This window comes from Peromyscus californicus, unplaced genomic scaffold (assembly GCF_007827085.1).
Source record: "Peromyscus californicus insignis strain IS unplaced genomic scaffold, ASM782708v3 Scaffold_5__1_contigs__length_169319896, whole genome shotgun sequence".
Classification (NCBI taxonomy): domain Eukaryota; kingdom Metazoa; phylum Chordata; class Mammalia; order Rodentia; family Cricetidae; genus Peromyscus; species Peromyscus californicus.
In genome coordinates, this window is record NW_026294573.1 from 161,048,465 (window position 1) to 161,070,820 (window position 22,356).

Sequence of the window (22,356 nt, forward strand, 5' to 3'; positions counted from 1 at the left end):
CATACATGTAATGGAGGAAAAGATCTCTGAGGCCTTATAAAAGCAGTTTCCCTAACTCATGGGGTCTGTTGGGAATTTAGCAAGAATTCTTATGGTTTAGAACCCCAAGAATTAAGGGAGGAAAGAACTCATTAACTGGATTATGATCTTAGCAACTCAAAGTAATTACTGGAATACCGAAAAATGGTTCATTTGAAGTATTTCTGGATCTTTTAGTTACAGTATACACTATTTTCTGTGAAGTGTTTGAAAGCAATAAAAACTATAATTTGGTGTGGGTTCTTTGTTATGTATTTCCCCACTTTCAGGAAAGGGGTGAGTCATCTATGTAAAAACTCTTCAGATCCTGACATGTAAAACAGCGGAAAAAAAAAAAACAACAAATAAACAAAACCCCAGCAGCTGTATTGAATCAGCGTGTCATCAACGTGGAGAAGCTGCATGCTGGCTACTAACAGGCATGAAATGGTTATCACTGCAAGTGTGCCTGGTGGAGGCGGCACAGCATGGAGCGACTTTCAGGATCCTGGATTCTTCAGTAGTTCTTTTTTTCTAAGATTTACTTCATTATGTGTTTGTGCATATGTCTGTGTGGTATATGTACATGCAAGCAAAGGTGACTGTGGAGGCCAGAGGCATCAGGTTGTCCTGGAGCTGGAGTTCCAGGCAGACGTGAATGTTGGGAATTGAACGTGTCAGGAGCACTATGGACTATGGACTGATAAGCCATCTCTCCAGCTCTCTCAAATAGTTTTTAAGGCCAACTGAAAGGCCAGATTTTTTTTTCCCACAGCAAAGAGAGACATCTGACTGTAGAATAGTCCTCATTTTTAGTGGCTGCCCTCTTTTAATTGGATTGATTATTTTCACAGTTAATACCACACAGTGCCCCTTTTAAGTAACCCAGCAGATCTTAATGCTTCACTTTCCATATGCTGATGTAGGCTGTGAGTTCAGGGCCTGTGTGCACTCATCACAAGGCCTTGTACTCCAGTGAACTAGTGACTCAGTTCCTACCAAGTCCAAGCAATCTCATGTTCAAGTCATATGTGTCATTGGTTGTGACCTAAGAGTCTCAACTTCGGGACTGGGGAGATGGCTCCACGGACAGTGCTTGCCATGCCAGCATGAAGACCTGGGTCCTCATAGAAAGATGGCACCCAACATCAACTTCTAGCTTCCACATGCATGCCGACATGTGCACCTCACACATATGAACGCATATATTAAAACCCCTTCACTTCCACATGCTTTATTTTTCATTTCATTTCTAGGATTTTGTTTTTCTTCAATATGACTAGTTTTTAGTATTATCCCAACTCCCAAAATGGTATCCTCAGTGACCTCTTTGTCCTCTAATGTGGCTGAAATGAATGTCTTTAGTGTCACAGTGTATCTTACCCATGACTTGGGACCTTTCTTCCAGACTTTTCTGATCAGTTAAGCATATTTTTCCCCTTTATTTTTATGTGGTACTGGGGGTTGAACACAGGGCTTGCCTTAGACATGCTGAGCAAGTGCTATATTATTGAGCCACACCCCAACCCAAGAGGCATAAATTTCTAATCACCTCTAAGTCACGTCCATCAAGCCACAAATAGCTCCCCCCCCCCCCCCCGCCCCCCACAGGGTTTCTCTGTGTAATTTTGGTGCCTGTCCTGGATCTCGCTCTGTAGACCAGGCTGGCTTCGAACTCAGAGATCTGCCTGGCTCTGCCTCCCCAGGGCTGGGATTTAGGCATGCACCACCACTGCCCAGCTTAATACTTACTTACTTATGGAGATTTTTAGTAAGTGCCTTTCTTTACACTGGTGTTCTTGAGGGTGAGGTGGGTTGTATGTCGTGGTAGATGAGCCCATAGCCAGGAGATGTGATCAGGGCGTTAAGTGTGTTTATTCTCTTTCCTGGCTATCTGCTATGCACATTTCTTCAATGTGTACGAATAAAGCTGGAACTGTGAAGAACCTGTGTTCTAATAAAGCCAGTCAGAAGAGGCGGGCACTGCTGCCACCAGTGGATGCTCCCGTTGGTGCCTGTGGAGGCAGAAGTCCTTCAGACACGCCCCTCTGTTGCCTCACTTGGCTTTGTCTTTTGAGGCAGGGTCTCATACCGCTGAAGCTGACTTCAATCTTGCTATGTTGCCACGGACTACCTTGAAGTCTTGATTATCCTGGTTGTCTACCAGGTACAGGGATCACATACATGCCCCACCACACTTTGTTTTTAAGATAGGCTGTCACTACTTAGCTCAGGTTGGCCCCCAGCTCAAAATTCCCATCTCCTCACTACTTCAGTTTTAAAAATAAATTTTGGAGGATTGCATATATTTTAATCACATCTACTCCCAAGTCTTCCTCTCAACTCCTCCCTTATCTGTTTCTACCTCCCTACTCCCAACTTCCCGTCTTTCTTTTTTCACTTTTAATACCCATTGATTCCAAATTGTGCTGTCACAGTTCTGGGTGTTGGGCCATCCGCTGGAGTGTAGTCAACTCTTTAAAAAGGTGGAGCCACAACCTTAAAAACAACAACAACTTGATTCTCCCTCCCCCGAAGCTATCGACTGTCCATAGCTCCTGAGTTAGGGGTGGGGCTCAAGGACCACATCCCAGTCTATTTTAGAAGTTAGGATCACAATGTGCAGGCCCCTCTTGGACAACCCGGCTGCTGGGAGTCTGAGTTCAGGGATCCTGTCACGTCAAGAAAGCACTTGAGCTTTGATGCTCCCAGACCCTTGGGTCTTCATCTTTTTTCCAGGTTTTCCAGTCCCTGAGCCTTGGGGTGGTAATGGTGATGCAGATGTCCCCTTTGTGGCTGAGCACGCCCCAGGCACAGGTTTCAGACACTGTGACAGCCGTTCCTTGTTAACCACCATCTACTGGGCAAAGAAACTAATGATGAGCTCTGTGAACGGCATGAATCTGTGAGTAGAGAGAGAGAAATTTAGAGAGCAGTTGGATGCTACGTCCACTTAGCAAAAGTAGTAATTGTTTAGTTGTTTTTGGCCGGATTTGTAGCAACCAGGTGGGTTCCACCGCCTGTGGAGCAAACCTTAAAAACCAACCAGGAAGAGTTTGATCACCTTCTCACGTTCATGCTACCATAGCACCCACGGGCATAGTCTGCCATGCTGGTAATTATTGGAGTTCACAGGGTTCAGAGCTGGGTAAAACTGCTGACGACGCTGCCCTTCAGCAGTCTGCATAGCACCTTCTAGTAGTACATGGGGAGCTAGCCTGGCCAGCTCCAACTTGATTTCTCCCTGTTCTGGGATGAAGACGTGCAGTGTCTTCAGCAACAGCTTTACCGTCAAGTTCCGATGGGCAAACAAGAATAAGGACAATAGTCTGTATTGTGCCAGGGGTCTCCAGGTCACCTCTGACCGACAACTTGAGGGAAGGTGTCCCACACCCGGCATTGGGCATTTTCTCCACAACCCATGGCTTATCAGATGAGCACAATCCACTCTATAGAGAAATTCCAATTAAAACTTGAATATGAACCCTCACTTTTCTACTCTCTATTTTCAAGTAAAAAACTTCAAGGCATATTCTACTTGTACTGAGAGTGCCTATAGCCCCCCAACAGGAAGAATAAGAAGCTCCAGCAATTGTCTCCCCAATAGCTCCGTCTGTCTTTCAGGTTTCTCCTCTAGGTGAGGCAGGACATGAATATGACAAGTCTGTTGGTTGAAGATGGGACCTCAGTAGCCTCATTTGTTCTGTTCATCCAGATGCAGGTTTTATACTGAAGAGTGAACCTGCAGCCTTGGCATGCTAGGCAAGCACTGTTATGATTTACGTTTATAAAATGGTATGATTTAAGTTTGCAAAGCAGTTCCTTAAACTTGGCATTGGTTAGCAGTTTGCTTTCGCAAGTGGGAAACCACATCAGCAACGTGATACTGGATTGCCCAAGATAAAGGTTACTCAGGACTCCTGAGGGTTCTTAAAGGTCGCTGGCCGTGCTCTACAATTTGCTACATTGTTTTTGAAAGGAACTGAAAGTAGCAATAGCCGTAGAGAATGGCATTTCAGACAAGAATCCCCTGAACTGTCAGCAGAATTGAGTTTCAGTGTGTAGAGTAAGACCTCACCTGGATTAGATTGCCTTTGAGGCACCTACTGAATTTTTAGGATTCTCCCTACAGTGGCTAGTAAGGTTGAGTTTTAAGTGACTCCAAGGTGCACCACCTATGACATTGAGGAAGATTTAAATTAACAGTCAAACGACATAAAAGAGGGTCAGTCCTGGTGGCGACGGTGCTTGCAAAAACCTCACCATTCAGGGAGAAGCAGAGGTTCAGGTGTTTGAGGTCAGCTTGTTCTACATGGTGAGCTCAAGACTGGCCTGGGCTCCATAAGACCCCGATTCCAACAGAAAGTTTCTGTTAGCAAACAACAGAGAAAACTGTGGCACCTGCCCCGGTTTTAGTAATGTGTAGGCTAGCCTCGAACTGATTATTAGATGAGTGGACCCACTTAATTGCCGAACACTTCGTGTTAGGTGGTGTTAAGTTTGATTCTGAAGTGGGTGGACAAATTCTGGGGATTTTCGCTGAAGACAAAACAAACAAACAAACAAAAAACCCCAAGTATTTGTGTGGGGTTAAGTGCTATGCCCAGGCACACTCTGCAACCACGAGAAGGGATGGTAGGTATCCCGGATAAAACTTCTCAGATTGTTTTTGTAAGGCGGGTGACTGACGACAGAAGTAGCCAAGGACAGACCTGCCACCAGTGTCACAAACAACTTTATGTCCATTTGCAAAGGCAATCAATCGCCTTCCTTCCTAGAGATTACAAAATTGGAGTGCGGATACTAAAAGCTGTTTTCAAGTGTCAAGTATGAAGCATTCAGAAGTGGTGAATATCAAGGGGCGGGAGGCGCTGGCGGGCTTGGGGCTCCCAACTCCCACAGGCTAAGGGGACCGCTGGAGACGGTGAGGTAGAGCAGCTGTGGCCAGCTGTGGCGTCCCCTCTGAGGCACACACCTTCTCCACGCCCTCAGCGGTCCGCTGGTGGTCAGGCACCTGCCCTAAGTCCTCCTACGCCGCGGGCATGCCCGGCGCCAAGGTGGTGGGCGGGGCTATCCTCGACCCGCCCCCTGACCCGCGAGCGTGCGCAAAGGGCCAGAGGTGAGAGGTCGCGCAGGCGTCATGGCGGCGCTGGGAGGCTCCCATGCCGGGGCTGCAGGGAGCCGATTCCTAAGAGCGCTTCTCTTCTCCAAGCCCTTTCGAAAGGCCAGCACGGAGAGTGGCTCCGAGAGCGCGGCCCGCGACTCCTCCGCTCCTCGGGCGCGCTCAGGCGGCTTCGCGAGCGCTCTGGAGCGAATCTCGGAGCTGCAGCGGAAGGCGGAGCTCGGGCTGGTGAGTGGGCCTCGCGGCCCCACGTCCCGACGCGGGGCCAGCGTGGGGCGGGGCTAGCGTGCGACGCTGGGGCGGGGCTAGCGTGCGACGCTGGGGCGGGGCTAGCGTGCGACGCTGGGGCGGGGCTAGCATGGGGGCGGGGCGGGGCGGGGTTCTGTCCCTGGGAGGCTACGCCGGTGACTTAGTGGCGGGGAGGGACGGGACGGCGGGTGTCGCGTCCTCCCCTTGACCTCCTGCAGCGGAGCGTGGGGCTTAGGTTTTCTTTCTCTTCCGAACACTTGGCCGCCGCATTTACGGCAGGGTGGGCTCTCTCCGCGTCCCCTTGCGCGTCATTCTGGGCCGGCTAGCCGGCGGGTTCTGCGGGGCGGCCCCTGGAACTGGCAGGAAAAGGGCTCCAGGCCTTAGCTCTGCCTCAAGGAGCTGGAGGCTTCTGGCCTGGCATGAACATCTAAACTGAGTCCATCGGGGATTGACAGGCGAATGACAGTTACAGCTTCTGTGAGCTGGGCGCATGATTTGATCTGTCAGTGTTTCACTTTCATTTTCTGAAAATGACCTTAAAATTTTTTTCCATTTATGTAAAATGGAAGTGTAGAATGAAAATGTAAACGCTTGTAAAAAAAAAATAGGATAAAACGTTTAGATACATGAGATAGTGGACATAGACATAAGGACAAGGCTGGGATTTTTTTAATTATTAGATTTGGTTATACGTTAAATTGGGTTACATAAGAAAAGACTGAATTCCTGTTTTCACTCTCTAGGGAGTAGTATGGAACAGTACACATGTAGACATTTCTCTGGATCAAGGGGTCATTTTAGTGTCAAAACTTTTCTTTTATCGCATGATGGGAAGGACCCTACAACACAATTTTGTGATTTTTGTCACATGTAGTGGCTAAAACACAAATTTTTACTTGTAGGATTGTAGCTGGAAGTTTCTCGGTCTTGCCTGGCCCCACGGTCCCGCAGCCATTTATAAAATAAATAATCAAGAGGTTTATATTAATTACAGACTGTATAGCCTATGGCTCAAGCTTCTTGCTAGCCAGCTCTTTCTATTAATCTATGTTACCACATGGCCCTGGCGTTAGCATTCTCCTGACATCTTATCCTCCTTCGGCAGCTGCTGGCATTTCTCTCGACTCCGTCCTTCTTCCCTCTGTATCTCTGCTTGAATTTCCCGCTTGGCTGTAAGCTTTCTTGCTATAGGCCAAAACAGCTTTATTTATTATCCAATGGGAGCCACACGTATTCACAGCATACAGAAAGACATCCCACAGCAGTAGGACAGTAGAAGTTCTTTTTTATAATAAGATAAAACATAAAAAGATGAAAACTAAAACATTGGAATTGGTTAAAGCAAACAGAAGGAAAAGAGTCCAAGAGAAGGCGCTTGTTCCAACACTCAGGAGTCCCATAAAAAACAGTAAACTGGAAGCCATAATATGTATGTAGAGGACCTGGTGCAGACCTAGGGCCTGTCCATGCTACTTCAGTCTCTGAGTTCATATGAGCTTTGCTCATGTTGATTTAGAGGGCCTTGTTCTCCTGGTGTCCTCCACCCCCTCTGGGTCTTACACTGTTTCTACCTCTTCTTTCCTGGGGTTCACCCTGAGGGGAGGGATAGAGCCATCCTGTTTAAGAGCAGAGTGTTCCAAAATCTCTCACTCTCTGCATAAGGTCTGGCTGTGGTCTCTGTTTTTGTTCCCATCTGCTGCAGGAGGGAGCAAGGCACTGATCTATGAGTATAGTAGAGTGTTACTGCTAATATATATATATATATATATATATATATATACATATACATATACATACACACACACACACACATATATATATATATATAAATTATAAATACAGTTGTGTTTACCTTAGGTCCCTGAGTTCTCTAGTGTCAGTTTCTTGGTCACCCAAGCATCTCATGGAGTGAGCCTTAAGTCAAATCAGATATTGGTTAATTACTCCCATGAGCTTTGTGCCACCATTGCACTAGCACATTTTGTAGGCAGGACATCATTTTAGATCCAAGAGTTTATGACTGGGTGGGTATTTATGTTTTTCTTTTAGTACCATGCGGAGTACCTTCCTGTACCAAATATGCTAAAATGTAAGGGGGAAGGCTCTATGTAGGCACCAGCTCAACTTCTCCACGTTCAATAAGTTGTCTAGGTGTTGTCTTCAGCAATGGGGCCCTGCTGTCAGCTTGTGGGGAGCAGCCTGTAGTGTTGTCAACAGCCTAGGTGGTTTGGGGGTTCCCATGGGACTTATTTGGCCAACAACTCAAATTAGATGTGACTCAGTCCTGGGACTGGAAGCTTCATTTGGTGACAAGAGATGGCCGATTGGGGCTCTGTCTCCCCATAATTTGATGATGCCAATTAGATCGCCTTCATATATGTCTATATTTTAGGAAGCTTCTGCTGTATTAGGTTCGCATACTGCTTTCAAATGGCCCTTAGTCATAGCTGTCTCTCCCCAGATTCCTTCCTTTGGTCTCCTCTCTCCTTCCCCTCCCCACTTAATCCTCCCATCCAGCCCCACCCCCAATCCATCCATAACTATTCTATTCCCTTTTCCTAGGGAGATCTATCTGTTCCCTCAAGTCCTTTACTCTCTACCTAACTTTTATGGTTCTATGGATTGTAGCTTGGTTATCATTGACTTAACAGTTCATAGCCACATATAAGAGAATACATAACCACATTTCTCTTTCCGGGTCTGGGATAACTCATCCAGGATGATTTTTCTATTTCATCCATTTACTTGCAGATTTCACTTTTTTTAAACAGCTGAGTAGTACTCCATTATGCAAATGTACCACATTTTCTTATCTTTTCTTCTGTTGAGAAACATCTAGGTTGTTTCCAATTTCTGGCTATTATGGATAGAGTAGCAGTGAATGTGGTTGAGCAAGAGTCTCTGTGGTAGGATGAAGCATCCTTTTTGCATATGCCCAAGAATGGTGTAGCTGGATCTTGAGGTAGATCAATTCCCATCTTCCTGAGAAACCACCACACTGATTTCCATATTGGCTATACAAGTTTGCACAGTAAGAGTTCTTAAGGAGTCTAAGTATCCTAAAAAAGGAGATATTGAAAGTTTCAATTCTTTATGTTTAGGGGAGTAACTTTCCTTGTCTGTTCCCTCCTGTGGGGACACAGTATTCTTTAACTCAGGAGCTACTTCTTACATCTTCAAAGCTGACAGTGATAAACTGAGTTCTCCTCATACTTATTACCTCATAATGACCCTGCATTAATCTCCCTATTTTAAGGACAACTTATTGGAAATTTTAATCATATCTGTGGGTTTCACATAATCAACAGTGATTGATCAGTTTAATGAAAGAAAGATCTGAGATATGACCATGATTTCCTGTCCTTCTGAATTTTGTTCTAATTAGGGTGCTCTGTTTTCCCAGGAGGAGGTGAGGTGTTTCCTGGCAGCCCAGAACATTTTACGTTTGCTCTGCCCAACTCATACTGCATGGAGTCTCCATGGAGTCTCCAAGTTTTTCTTAATCTAACACAGCTTAGCAAACATTATTCTGCTACCTAGCGAGTAAATACATTTGGTTGTGACATGTAGTTCACCAATCTGTTGTTCATAATTCTTGGAAGTCTTGGTTTAGTGGGAAGGAAATACCTTGGAGAGGAAGATGTCAGGAGGCTGGGTTATTTTACAGGGTCCCAGCTTTGTAGCATCTCAACTGGAACCCTGCAATTGAATTATCATTCTAAAGCTGGGATCTATAACTAGACATAATGAGGCAGCTTTTCAGTGATGCGTTCAGAACTAGCTTGTTCTTTAAATGAACTCTTACTGCCCCATTCGTGAGAAGCTTTTGTGACCATGGGGTTTCACCATGCGTCAGATTCACACTGGTTGAGGTTGTGGAGAATAGAGACTGTAAGGATTGGGGAAGAGTTACATGGGATATTACCATCTCAGTTTTGCTATAAGTACCCCAAAACTGCACTAAAACACTTCCCTGGGGTATCCTCCAGCCTTGTATGTGCTGGACTCAAGCTCTAACACAGCTCCAGCAACAGGCATTTTGTTTTGAGACAGGTTCCCTAATATCACCTGAAGCTGGCCTCAATTTTGTGGTTCTCCGACCCCCCATGTGTCACTGTGAGTGGTCTGGGTTTATGTTATAAAGAAGTCATGAAAATGTTATTTAAAAATGTCACTTGGGGGTGGGAGGGCATTTGTTACCAAGCCTCCTGACCTGGAGAGAATTGATCCCTACAAACTCTTCTGTGACCTCCACATGTGCCTTGTGGCATGCCCCCAGCCTCCCACTCCCTCAAAAAAAAAAAAAGAAGTTAAAAAAAAGTAAGTAGGCCTATGCTATAACTACAGATTGTACTGTAGACTTCAACAAGACAAAAATAAAATAAAGTCTTTCACTGGAGAAATAGAAAACCCCAACATAACAAAGATACCATGCACATGTCTAATCCTAACTTATAGGCCTTAGTAATTTCAAACAAACATGATAGCTTGTGCCACTTTAGTACACTTGAGGATATAAAGTTTTCCTTGGCTCTCTCCCCCATTAGAATGAGCTTTCAGGAGGGCAAAGGTCTTTTTCTCTCTTCTTCTGGTTTGTTCCCGGGATTGAGCACAGTGTGTGAACTGTGGTGGGTAGTCAGTAAATATTCACTGTCTTACTTACTTTCCTCCTTGCTGTGAACAAGTACCTGACAACAAGCAGCTTAAGGAAGAAAGGATTTCTTTCTAACCATAGTTTGAAGGCATAGCCCCATTGGTAGAGAAGACCTAGGCATCAGGAGCAGAAACAGCTGGTTATGTGTGCCCGGAGCCAGAAAACAGAGAGATGAGTGGTGGTAGTCAGTTTTCTTTCTCATTTTCCCTTTTCCTCTTGAAGGAGACCTCAGCCTGTTGGGTAGTGCCACCCATATCCAGGGTGAGTCTCCTCCTCATTTCAGTCTCTCTGGAAACACTCTCACATACATGCCCAGAGGTGTGCCTCCTACATGATTCCATTGTCTGCTCAAGTTGACAATGAAGGTTAAACAGGTCTAACAAATGAATGCATGGATAAGTAGTATACATAGTTGTGCTGAAACTTCAGTTACTTCACACTGCTCTGTCTAAGCAGTGATCTGCTTGTGACTTCTCACAGACTTTGCACAAGAGGAGAGTTTGGGCTGTAAGTTAAATGTGCTTCTTCATAAGAATGATGGGGTAAAAATGACTTCAGAGTGGTGAGAAAGCTGCCGATGCCCTGATAGTTTTTTAATTTTAGTGTTTCCTGGCAGTTTTTGGTACATTTCTGTCTTAGAGACATACCGAATATAGTGGTGAGGAATGCACGCAGCTGTTAAGGACTGATAGGAATGTAGTTTATGAGAAAAGTCATATCATGTTTTGGAGTTTCTGGGTTTAATTAATTGAAGAGTACCCTAAAATTAGAAGATGAATAAATACTGTGTCATCAGGACTTTTGAAAGAATTTATTTACAAATTATAAAAGCGACATTTATTGTATGTTGTATGATACTTTGTGTTCTGACAAATAAAACTTGCCTGGAGATCAGAGAAGCAGAGCAGCAGCCACTAGAGACTTTTTACCTCTACAAATCTCAGACCTAATTGGGTGCCAAGATCCTGCCTCCACCTACCTTATAGTCCTGTCTCCACCTTCCTAGTGCTGGGATTAAAGGCATGCACCCCTGCTGTTTCTTTTTTAGACTGGTTCAATCTCTTGTAGCCCAGGGTGGCATTGAACTCCTGATCTTCCTGCTTCCTCCTCCCAAGTGCTGGGATTAAAGGTGTGTGCCACCATTGCCTGGGCTCTATGGTTAACTAGTAGCTACCTCTGCCCTCTGATCTTTAGGCAAGCTTTATTTGTCAGAACACAAAAAAAATCACACAACAATTTAAAAAGAGTTTAAATAACAAGGAAGGTATTATGTGAAATGTAAATCATTACCAAGGATCGAGAGGAGTTTTTAAATATATGCTCCTGAATTTTATGTATGTACATTAGTGTATACACACATACATACACAAATATAAACTAAGTATATATACATATATAGTTAAAAGCACAATTGGTTCATATTGTAGATAGTCTTCAGCTACATCACTGTAAAAGAGTATACTCTTTCGATTCAGAAAGTCTTGGTTTAAATTCATGGTTTTGCTTTATTTACTAGTTGTATTTAAAAAATTTTTAAATTTTCAGGTGTATGAGTGTTTGCCTCTCTCTCTCTCTCTCTCTCTCTCTCTCTCTCTCTCTCTCTCTCTCTCTCTCTCTCTGTATGTTAGTGTATCATGTGCATGTAAGGAGGCCAGAAGATGGCATTGCCTCCCCCAGGACTGGAATGTAGACAGTTGTGAGCTACCATATGTGTGCTGGTAGTTGAACCCAGTCCATTGGAAGAATAGCCAGTGTTCTTACCTGCTGAGCTGTCTCTCCAGCCTCTTCTAGAAGTATTTCTTTAAAAAACTACTGTTAAGGGATTATTGTAAAATATATAATTCATTATTTAAAGCACTTGGAACTAGCTTCTGCCAATCTAGGAACCCCAGGTAAGACACCACCCACTGCCAGCTAACACTCCTTAAAACCTGCCCAATAACCCCAGACTGCACCGCTTCCACTGGCTCCATACTAGGGCCCACAGCCCCGGCAGCCTTATGGGAAGCCAGGCTGGTCCTAGGAACCCCAGGTAAAGCACTGCCCACTACCCACAAAACCCCTTTTAAAACCTGTCCAACAACCCCAGACTGCATATACACCCTGCTCCCCTACCCCTAACCTCAGTCTCTATACCATGATCTGCAACTTCACTTGACCAGAGGCCAGGCCAGATCTAGGAATCCCAGGTCTACAGCTTCAGAAGCAGACATCAGCTTTACTAGAACACAGGCCAGATCTAGTGATCCCAGTCCTGGCAGCTGTACTGGAGGCCAGGCTGGTCCTAAGGGCCTCATAGGCCAGACCAGATTGATCTAGGAACCCCAGTCTGCACTCCCTCCCCTGGGCTCCATATCTTGCTCTACAACTTTGGAAGAAGACTTTGGCTTTACCACAGCCAGCTGGATCTAGGGACACCTAGACCCAAAAACCCCAGAGGGGACATCTTACTGGACCTAAAGACATGCTAGTCACCAGAACCCTTGGCATTTAGGCCATAAGACCAAAGAAGAAAGAGAAACCAAGAAACAAAAACACCCATCTAACAAAGACAAATACAGGAATCAACACCTAGACCTATAATCACCCCAAATCCAGATCCCTAAATACCAGTGAAAATCAATAACAGAAAAGGCAATATGGCACCACCAGAACCCAGGTATTCCACAACAGCAAGACCAGAAAAATCCAACACAGCTGAAGCACAAGAAAATGACTTTAAGGGGTAGAGAGATGGTTCAGTGGTTAAGAGCACTGACTGTTCTTCCAGAGGATTTGGGTTCAATTACCAGACCCATATGGCAGCTAACAACTGTCTGTAACTCCAAGATCTGATACCCTCATACATGCATACTTGCAAGCAAAACACGGATACACATAAAATAAAAATAAATAAATTAAAATAAAAGAAAATGACCTTAAAACGATTTTATGAAGATAGAGGTCCTTAAAGAGGATATGAAAAAAATCTCTTAAAGAAATAGAGGAAAAGACAGACCAAAAAAAAAAGGAAGATATTAATAAATCCCCCCAAAAGACAAGAAAAAACAAACAGATAAAGGAAACCAAGACTTGAAAATGGAAATGGAAGCAATAAAGAAATCACAAATGGAGGGAATCTTGGATATGGAAAATCTGGGGAATTGAACAGGGACTACACATGCAAATATCACCAATAGAATACAAGAGATAGAAGAGAGAATCTCAGGTGTAGAAGACACAATAGAGGAAATAGATTCATCATTCAAAAAAAATGTTAAATCTAAAAAATTCCTAATACAAAACATCCTGGAAATCTGGGACACTGAAAAGACCAAATGTAAGAATAATAGGAATAGAAGAAGGAGAAGAAACCCAGCTCAAAACCCAGAGAAAATATTTAACAAAATCATAGAAGAAAATTTTCTCAACCTAAATAAGGACATGCCTATAAAGGTACAAGAAGATTACAGAACAAACACCAAATAGATTGGATCAGAAAAGAAAATCCCCTCACCACATAATAATCAAAACATGAAACGTACAGAACAAAGAGGCCAAGTAACAAATAAAGGCAGACGTATTAGAATCACACCTGATTTCTCAACAGAGACCCTAAAATCCAGAAGGGCCTGGACTGATATCTTGCAGACTCTTAAGATCATGGATGCCAGCCCAGACTACTATACCTAGCAAAACTGTCAAACACTATAGATGAAGAAAACAAGATATTCCATGACAAAGTCAAATTTGAACAATATCTATGTAGCTTAAGTTTTCCTGCCTGGCCCACAGTCAGGACAAATCTCTATCACCTGCCAGTCCCACAGCCGCTCAGACCTGACCAAGTAAACACAGAGACTTATATTGGTTTCAAACTGTATGGCCGTGGCAGGCTTCTTGCTAACTGTTCTTACAGCTTAAATTAATCCATTTCCATAAATCTATACCTTGCCACATGCTTCGTGGCTTACCGGCATCTTCACATGCTGTTTCTCATCGTGGCGGCTGGCAGTGTCTCTCCGACTCAGCCTTCCACTTCCCAGCTTTATTCTCCTCCTTGCCCCGCCTACACTTCCTGCCTAGCCAACGGCCAATCAGTGTTTTATTTATTGACTAATTAGCAACACATTTGCCATACAGAACATCCCACAGCATATCTATCCACAAACCCAGCCTTACAGAAGGTACTAGAAGGAAAAGTCCAACCCCAGGAAGTTAACTACACCCACAAAAACACAGGCAATGGATAATCTCACACCAGCAAAACTCAAAGAAGGGAAACATTAACATAAACAATTAACAATCATTCGTCATTATTATCCATCAATATCAGTGGACTCAATTCTCCAATAAAAAGACACAGGCTAACGGAATGGTCACAAAAACAGGATCCATCATTCTGCTACGTACAAGAAATACACCTCAACATCAAAAATAGACATTACCTCAGACTGAAGGGTTGGAAAAAGATTTTCCAATCAAATGGACCTAAGAAGCAAGCTGGTATAGCTATTCTAATATCTAACAAAATAGACTTCTAACCAAAATTAATCAAAAGAGAAAGAGAAGGGCATTTCATATTTATCAAAGGAAAAATCCACCAAGATGATGTCTCAATTCTGAACATCTATGCCCCAAATACAAGGGCACTCACATTATAAAAGAAACATTACTAAAGCGTAAATCATACATAGAACCACACACAATAAAAGTGGGAGACTAACACTCCATCTCACAAATGGACAGGTTGTCTAGACAGAAACTAAACAGAGAAATAACAGAACTAACAGACATTATGACTCAAATGGACCTAACAGATATCTTCAGAACATTTCACCCAAACACAAAAGAATACCTTCTTCTCAGTACCTCTTGGAACCATCTCCAAAATTGACCACATACTGGGCCACAAAGTGAGTCTCAACAAATTAAAAAGAAATGAAATAACACCATGTGTAGCTAGAGTTTTCCTGCCTGGCCCACAGTCAGGACAAATCTCTGTCACCCGCCAGTCCCACGGCCACTCAGACCCGACCAAGTAAACACAGAGACTTATATTGGTTACAAACTGTATGGCCGTGGCAGGCTTCTTGCTAACTGTTCTTACAGTTTAAATTAATCCATTTCCATTAATCTATACCTTGCCACATGGCTCATGGCTTACCGGCATCTTTACATGCTGTTTCTCATCATGGCGGCTGGCAGTGTCTCTCTCCCCCAGCTTCCTGTTCTCTCAATTCTCCTCTCTGTTAGTCCTGCCTATACTTCCTGCCTGGCCACTGACCAATCAGTGATTTATTCATTGACCAATCAGCAACACATTTGACATACAGACCATCCCACAGCACTTCCCCTTTTCTTTTCTTAAAAAGGAAGGTTTTAACCTTTACACATCTCCAAAGTTAGCTTGGTATATTTAGGAATTTGGGCGTAGCTTCTCTTACTACTTCCTGCTGGAGGGGGGCGCTGTATCTTATGGGGACACAAAGAATATTTTAGGGTTATGGAGTAGTCCATGAGGGTGTATCGTCTGAGCCAGTTGCCTTGAAACGGTTCTGGATGTTGGATCATCTGGGCCATGGTGTCATCAGAGACCTTTTAGGTGGTCTTGGCTGGTCAAACCTGATGTGTCTTAATCTGGAACAAATCCATAGCCTCTGGCTTTCTGTGGAAACAAAAGCAGAGCCTCCTTTCCAAAGCAACATATCCTTACATCCAAATTTTGAAGTCAAGGTACCTTTAAAATATACATTTTGGCATAACTTAACAGCTTTTGTAATCAAATGTTTTTCTTCATTTATGAATATCAAAGAGAACATAATCCAGATTCTCTGTGTGGTAGCCATCTTTACGTGGCTTATTTTTTATATTAGCTTGAGCCTACTGCTTTAAACTGCAGCCTTCTAAGCCTGAAACAGCGCTGGCGCTATGGCTGCTGGCTCCACCCACTTCAGCTTCCCAACATGGCGGTGGTACGTTTTCCGCCAGCTCTGGGAGCCATCAATTCTCAGAAATAGTGGGTCTATGTTTTTATCCAAGCAGCATGTAGCCCAGAAACCTCTTTTTTTTGTTTTTTGTACTACCAAAGGCTAAATCCACCACGCAGCTTAATGTGCCACTTGCAGAGGCCTCATTCCCGCCATACTGCAGGTCAAGTGCACACGCCAGGAACCCGCCAGTAGCTCAAACCGGCAGCTGCTGCTCATTTGAGAGAGACAGTTAGGAACTGTTTTTAGCTCCATTTTAGAATCTTTTTTCTCAGTTTTTAGGTGGAAACTCTTGCCCACGTTGGGCGCCATTTGTAGCTAGAGTTTTCCTGCCTGGCCCACAGTCAGGACAAATCTCTGTCACCCGCCAGTCCCACGGCCACTCAGACCCGACCAAGTAAACACAGAGACTTATATTGGTTTCAAACTGTATGGCCGTGGCAGGCTTCTTGCTAACTGTTCTTACAGCTTAAATTAATCCATTTCCATTAATCTATACCTTGCCACATGGCTCATGGCTTACCGGCATCTTTACATGCTGTTTCTCATCATGGCGGCTGGCAGTGTCTCTCTCCCCCAGCTTCCTGTTCTCTCAATTCTCCTCTCTGTTAGTCCTGCCTATACTTCCTGCCTAGCCACTGCCAATCAGTGATTTTATTCATTGACCAATCAGCAACACCATTTGACATACAGACCATCCCACAGCAACCATGTATCTTATCAGACCACTATATATTAAAATTGAATTTTAACAACAAAAGAAACAACAGAAAGCCTACAAACTCAAGGAAACTGAACAACTCTCTGCTGAGTTAATTGCTGGGTCAAGGAAGAAATAAAGACATTAAAGACTTCCTAGAATTCAATGAAAATGAATGCACAGCATACCCAAACTTATGGACCACAGTGAAAGCAGTGCTAAGAGAAAAGTTCATAGTACTAAATGCTTTCATGAAGAATTTGGAGAGGTCTCATACTAGTGACTTAACAGCACACTTGAAAGCACTAGAACAAAAAGAAGCAGACACACCTAAGAGGAGTAGATAGCAGGAATAATCAAACTGAGGGCTGAAATCAGTAAAATAGAAACAGAATAATAGAAAGAATCAATGAAACAAAGAGTTGGTACTTCAAGAAAATCAACAAAATAGATAAACCCTTATCCAAACTAACTAAAAGACAGGGAGAGAACATCAAAGTTAACAAAATCAGAAATGAAAAGGGGACATACCAACCGACTTTGAGGAAATCCAGGGAATCTTCAGGTAATACTTCAAAAACTTATACTCTACAAAATTGGAAAACCTGAAAGAAATGGACAATTTTCTTGATAGATACCACTTACCTAAGTTAAGTACAGATAAATAATTTAAATAGACCAATAACCCCTTCCAGCAGGAAGTAGTAAGAGAAGCTACGTCCAAATTCCCAAATTATATGTAATTTTACTTTGTTAAGGTTAAAACCTTCCTTTTTGAAAAAAAAAAAAAGGAGGAAGTGCTGTGGGATGGTCTGTATGTCAAATGTGTTGCTGATTGGTCAATGAATAAATCACTGATTGGCAGTGGCCAGGCAGGAAGTATAGGCGGGACTAACAGAGAGGAAAATTGAGAGAACAGGAAGCTGGTGGGGGAGACACTGCCAGCCGCCATCAGGATAAGGAAGATGTAAAGTACCGGTAAGCCACAAGCCACGTGGCAAGGTATAGATTAATAGAAATGGATTAATTTAAGCTGTAAGAACAGTTAGCAAGAAGCCTGCCACGGCCATACAGTTTGAAACCAATATAAGTCTCTGTGTTTATTTGATCGGGTTTGAGCGGCTTGGGACTGGCGGGTGAGAGAGAGATTTGTCCTGACTGTGGGCCAGGGAGGAAAACTCTAGCAACAACCCCTAAGGAAATAGAAGCAGTCATTAAAAGTCTCACAAGCAAGCAAGCAAGCAAACAAACAAAAAAACCAGGGCCAGATGGCTTTAATGCAGAATTCTACCAGACTTTCAAAGAAGAGCTAATTCCAATACTCCAAATTATTCCACAAAATAGAAATAGAGGGAAAGAAACAGAAACAGAATAGAAACATTGCCAAATTCTTTCTATGAGTCCACAGTCACCCTGATACTCAGACCACACAAAGACTCAACAAAGAAAGAGAATTACCAGGTTCACTCATGAACATTGATGCAAAAATACTCAACAAAATACTGGCAAATCAAATCCAAGAACACATCAAAAACATCATCCACCATGACCAAGTAGGCTTCATCCCAGAGATACAGGGATGGTTCAACATATGAAAATCTGTCAGTGTAATTCACCATATAAACTAACTGAAAGAAAAAACCCACATGATCATCTCGTTAGATACTGAAAAAGCCTTTAACAAAATCTAACACCTCTTCATGATAAAAGTCTTGAAGAGATCAGGGATACAAGGGATAGACCTAAACATAATAAAAGCAATATGCAGCAAGCCAATTGCCACCTTCAAATTAAATGGAGAGAAACTCAAAGTAGTTCCATTAAAATCAGGAACAAGAAAAGGTTGTTCACTTTCTCCATACCTATTCAATATAGTACTTGAAGTTCTAGCTAGAGCAATAAGACAACAAAAGGAGATCAAGGGGATACAAATTGGAAAGGAGGAAGTCAAAATATCGTTATTTGCAGATGATATATTATACATAAGCAACCCCCAAAACTCTACCAAGGAACTCTTACAGCTGATAAACAGCTTTAGTCAAGTGGCTGGATACAAGATTAACTCAAGAAAATCAGTACTCCTCCTATATACAAAAAAAAAAAAATTAATGGGGCTGAGAATGAAATCAGAGAATCAACTCCCTTTCAATAGCCTCAGATAATATGAAATATCTTGGCGTAACTCTAATGAAGCAAGTGAAAGATCTGTATGACAAGAACTTCAAATATTTGGAGAAAGAAATTGAAGATATCAGAAGATGGAAAGATCTCCCATGTTCATGGATCGGTAGGATTAACATAATAAAAATGGCCATCTTACCAAAAGCAATCTATAGATTCAATGCAGTCCCCATTAAAATTTCAACACAATTCTTTACAGACCTTGAAAGAACAATACTCAACTTCATATGGAAAAACAAAAAAACTCAGGGTAGCTAAAACAATCCTGCACAATAAAAGATCTTCCAGAGGTATCACCATCCCTGATTTCAAGCTGTACAACAGAGCTATAGTAATAAAAACCACATGATATTACCATAAAAACAGACAGGTGGATCAATGGAATTGAATTGAAGATCCAGATGTAAATCCACACACCTATGGACACCTGATTTTTGACAAAGAAGCCAAAATTATACAATGGAAAAAAGAAAGCATCTTAAACTAAAGGTGCTGGTCTAACTGGATGTTGCCATGTAGAAGAATGCAAATTGATCCATATCTATCACCCTGCACAAAACTCAAGTTCAAGTGGATTAAAGATCTCAACATAAATCCAGATACACTGAACTTGATAGAAGAGAAAGTGGGAAATAATCTTGAATGCATTGGCACAGGAGAAAACTTCCTGAACAGAATACTAATAGCATAGGCACTAAGATCAAGTGGGACCTTGTGTAGCTGGATTTTTCTTTGGGCCACCAGCTCACAAATAACAATACAGAGACTTATTTTAATTATGAAAGTTTGGCCTTTAGCTTAGGCTTGTCCCCAACTAGCTCTTACAAATTAAATTAACCTGTTTCTATTAATGTACAATCTGCCATGTGGCTTGGTTACTTGTTCTCTGTACTGTACGTCCGACTTCTTCAGAGTCTCACTGGCATCTTTCTGCCTCTCTTCTTTCCAGAGTTCTCTCTTTCCCCAGAAATCCCACCTATTTTCTCCTGCCTAGTTATTCGGCTCTTTTTAAACCAATCACAGTGACACATTTTCATACAGTGTAAACAAATATTCCCCAACAACCTCATGAAATTGAAAAGTTTCTGTCAGGCAAAGGACACCATCAGTAGTACAAAACAGCAGTCCACAGAATGGGAAAAGATCTTCACCAACTAATAGATGGCTGATTTCCAAAATGTATAAAGAACTCAAGAAACTAGATATCTACAAACCAAATAATCCAATTAAAAAATTGGGTACAGATCTAAACAGAATTTTCAACAGAAGAATCTCAAATGGTCAAGTTCAACATTGAATTGAATTCAATCTCAAATTCAACATCCTTAGTCACCAGGGAAATGCAAATCAAAATGACTCTGAGATTTCCTCTTATACCTACCAGAATGGCTAAGATAAAAAAAACACAAGCAACAGTTCATGCTGGAGAGGATGTGGAGCAAGGAGAACATTCCTCCATTGCTGGTGGGAGTGCATACTTGTACAGCCACTTTGGAAATCAATATGGTGGTTTCTCAGAAATTTTGAGAATCAATCTAGATTCAGCTATACCACTCTTGGACATATATTCAAAGGATACCACAAGCACAATTGCTCAACTATGTTCATAGCAGCTTTATTTGTAATAGCCAGAACTTGGAAACAACCTAGATGCCCTTCAACTGAGGAATAGATAAAGAAAATGTGATAAATTTACACAATGGAGTATTACTCAGCTGTTAAAAACAAGGACACCAGGAAATTTTAAGACAAATAGAACTAGAAAAAAAATCTTCCTGATTGAGGTAGCCCAGACTGAGAAAGACAAGCATCATATGTACTCACTCATAAGTGGATATTAGCTGTAAAATAAAGGATAACTATGCTACAAAATCCATTGACCCAGAGAGAGTAACAAAGAGAGTTCCTGGGAGGACACCCACATCTCCCTGGGAAGGAGAAATATAAGAGATTTCATGAGTAGACTGAGGACAGGTGGGGATGGGAACATGAGTGATCAGGTTAGTGGGGGTGTTGGGGGGGAATACTGAAAAGACTACTGGAAAAGGGTATCATTGCCTGGGGGACCTTAGAAGATTTCCTCACTCAACTTTCTAAAACTTTAGATTGTCTTCTTGGGTTTTTCACCTCAAAGCTATTATCAAAATATCTGATCTAACTTGAAGTTATGATAAGGCCTTGTTGCAGCTAATGGTGCACACTGAAACCTGTGACTGCATCTTTTAGCATTAAAATTAAAAGAATTAGAGCCAGCCTGGCTCCTGGGACTCAGTTGTTTTCCTTAATCATTAACCTGAACTGTGTTCTATACAGCTTCTTAGGTGAAACTCATAGGCCCTAGCTGTGTGACATTTTCTTTTATATATTTTTATTCCTCAAAACTTTGTATAAACTAACATTATTATTATCAATTCAACAGTACAGCTTAGAAGGAAATCATCTTCATAATAATCAACAGGTAAAAATGCCTGGTAGACTCTTCTCCTTTCCTCCTCCATCGTGCGGTGGACTCCTGACTTGGCTTCTCACCATGTCTTCTCACAAGACTTTCAGAATCAAGCAATTCCTGGCCAAGAAACAAAAGCAAAATCGTCCTATTCCTCAGTGGATTTGGATGAAAACTGGTAACAAAATAAGGTACAACTCCAAGAGAAGACACTGGAGGAGAACAAAGCCGGGTCTGTAAGGATTCCCACAATGGCAAGACAGTTTATGCTGAACTGTGGGTCACCAAGCAATCCTACCACGTGGAGTTCAACATTTTAACCTGAAAATTTGGTCGTGTTTTAAGTTGGGAGAGTAGTTTGTCCAGTAATAAAATGTAGAACCTTCCAAAAAAAAAAAAAAAATGCCTGGTAGAACAGGATGTTTCCATGAGATAAACACACTATATTACAGGCAGTGGGGATCTCCTCACACTCATTCACACCATGCCAGATACCAGAGAAAGATGGTAGCAGCGACATGTAAAGGCACAGCAGAAGCAAAAGACACTCTGGAGTCTGGTCTCGGGGCCTTTTTTATTAGAGATTCATCCATCATGAATTTACCTCCTGGTGGGCAGACAACCTGAAGTCATTTGCCACCTGCTGCTTCTTTAACATGGCCATCGGCAAAAGGGGGCCATTTTGGTGTCAGGTAAAAACCTGGCACAAGGGAATCTCCCAGAAATCTACAAGGATGACCCTATCTAAGATTCCCAATAACAGCACATACTGAACTGGCCATCTCCTGTGACAAGATTGGTGCCCAGCCCAGTTGTCATCAGAGAGGCTTCATCCAGCAACTGATGGAAACAGATGCAGACCCACAGCCAAACATTAGGTGGAATTCGGGGAATCCTGCAGAAGAGGAAGAGAAAGGATTGTAGGGGCCAGAGGGGTCAAGGACACCCCAAGAAGACTCACAGAATCAACTAACCTGGGCTCATAGGGGCTCACAAAGACTGAACCAACAACCAGGG

The 22,356-nt window shown here is 42.7% G+C and overlaps 2 protein-coding genes across 2 annotated transcripts in view; both read left to right on the forward strand.

Annotated features, from left to right (window-relative positions):
- The first annotated feature begins 1,779 nt into the window (after positions 1-1,779).
- Mrps28 (mitochondrial ribosomal protein S28) overlaps positions 1,780-22,356 on the forward strand; it is a 134,439-nt gene continuing 113,862 nt past the window's right edge. The window contains exon 1 of the mRNA XM_052715267.1: positions 1,780-5,368. Coding sequence (XP_052571227.1) covers positions 5,159-5,368 — 210 coding nt within the window. The 5' untranslated portion in view covers positions 1,780-5,158. The remainder of the gene's footprint in view (positions 5,369-22,356) is intronic.
- LOC128096107 (60S ribosomal protein L39-like) lies at positions 21,384-21,707 on the forward strand. Its single transcript, XM_052715268.1, has one exon. The coding sequence runs from the start codon at positions 21,424-21,426 to the stop codon at positions 21,577-21,579; it is 156 nt and encodes a 51-aa protein (XP_052571228.1). The 5' UTR covers positions 21,384-21,423; the 3' UTR covers positions 21,580-21,707.

Coding starts and splice junctions, on each gene's coding strand:
- LOC128096107 (XM_052715268.1), top strand. CDS start 21,424: ATGTCTTCTCACAAGACTTTCAGAATCAAGCAATTCCTGGCCAAGAAA.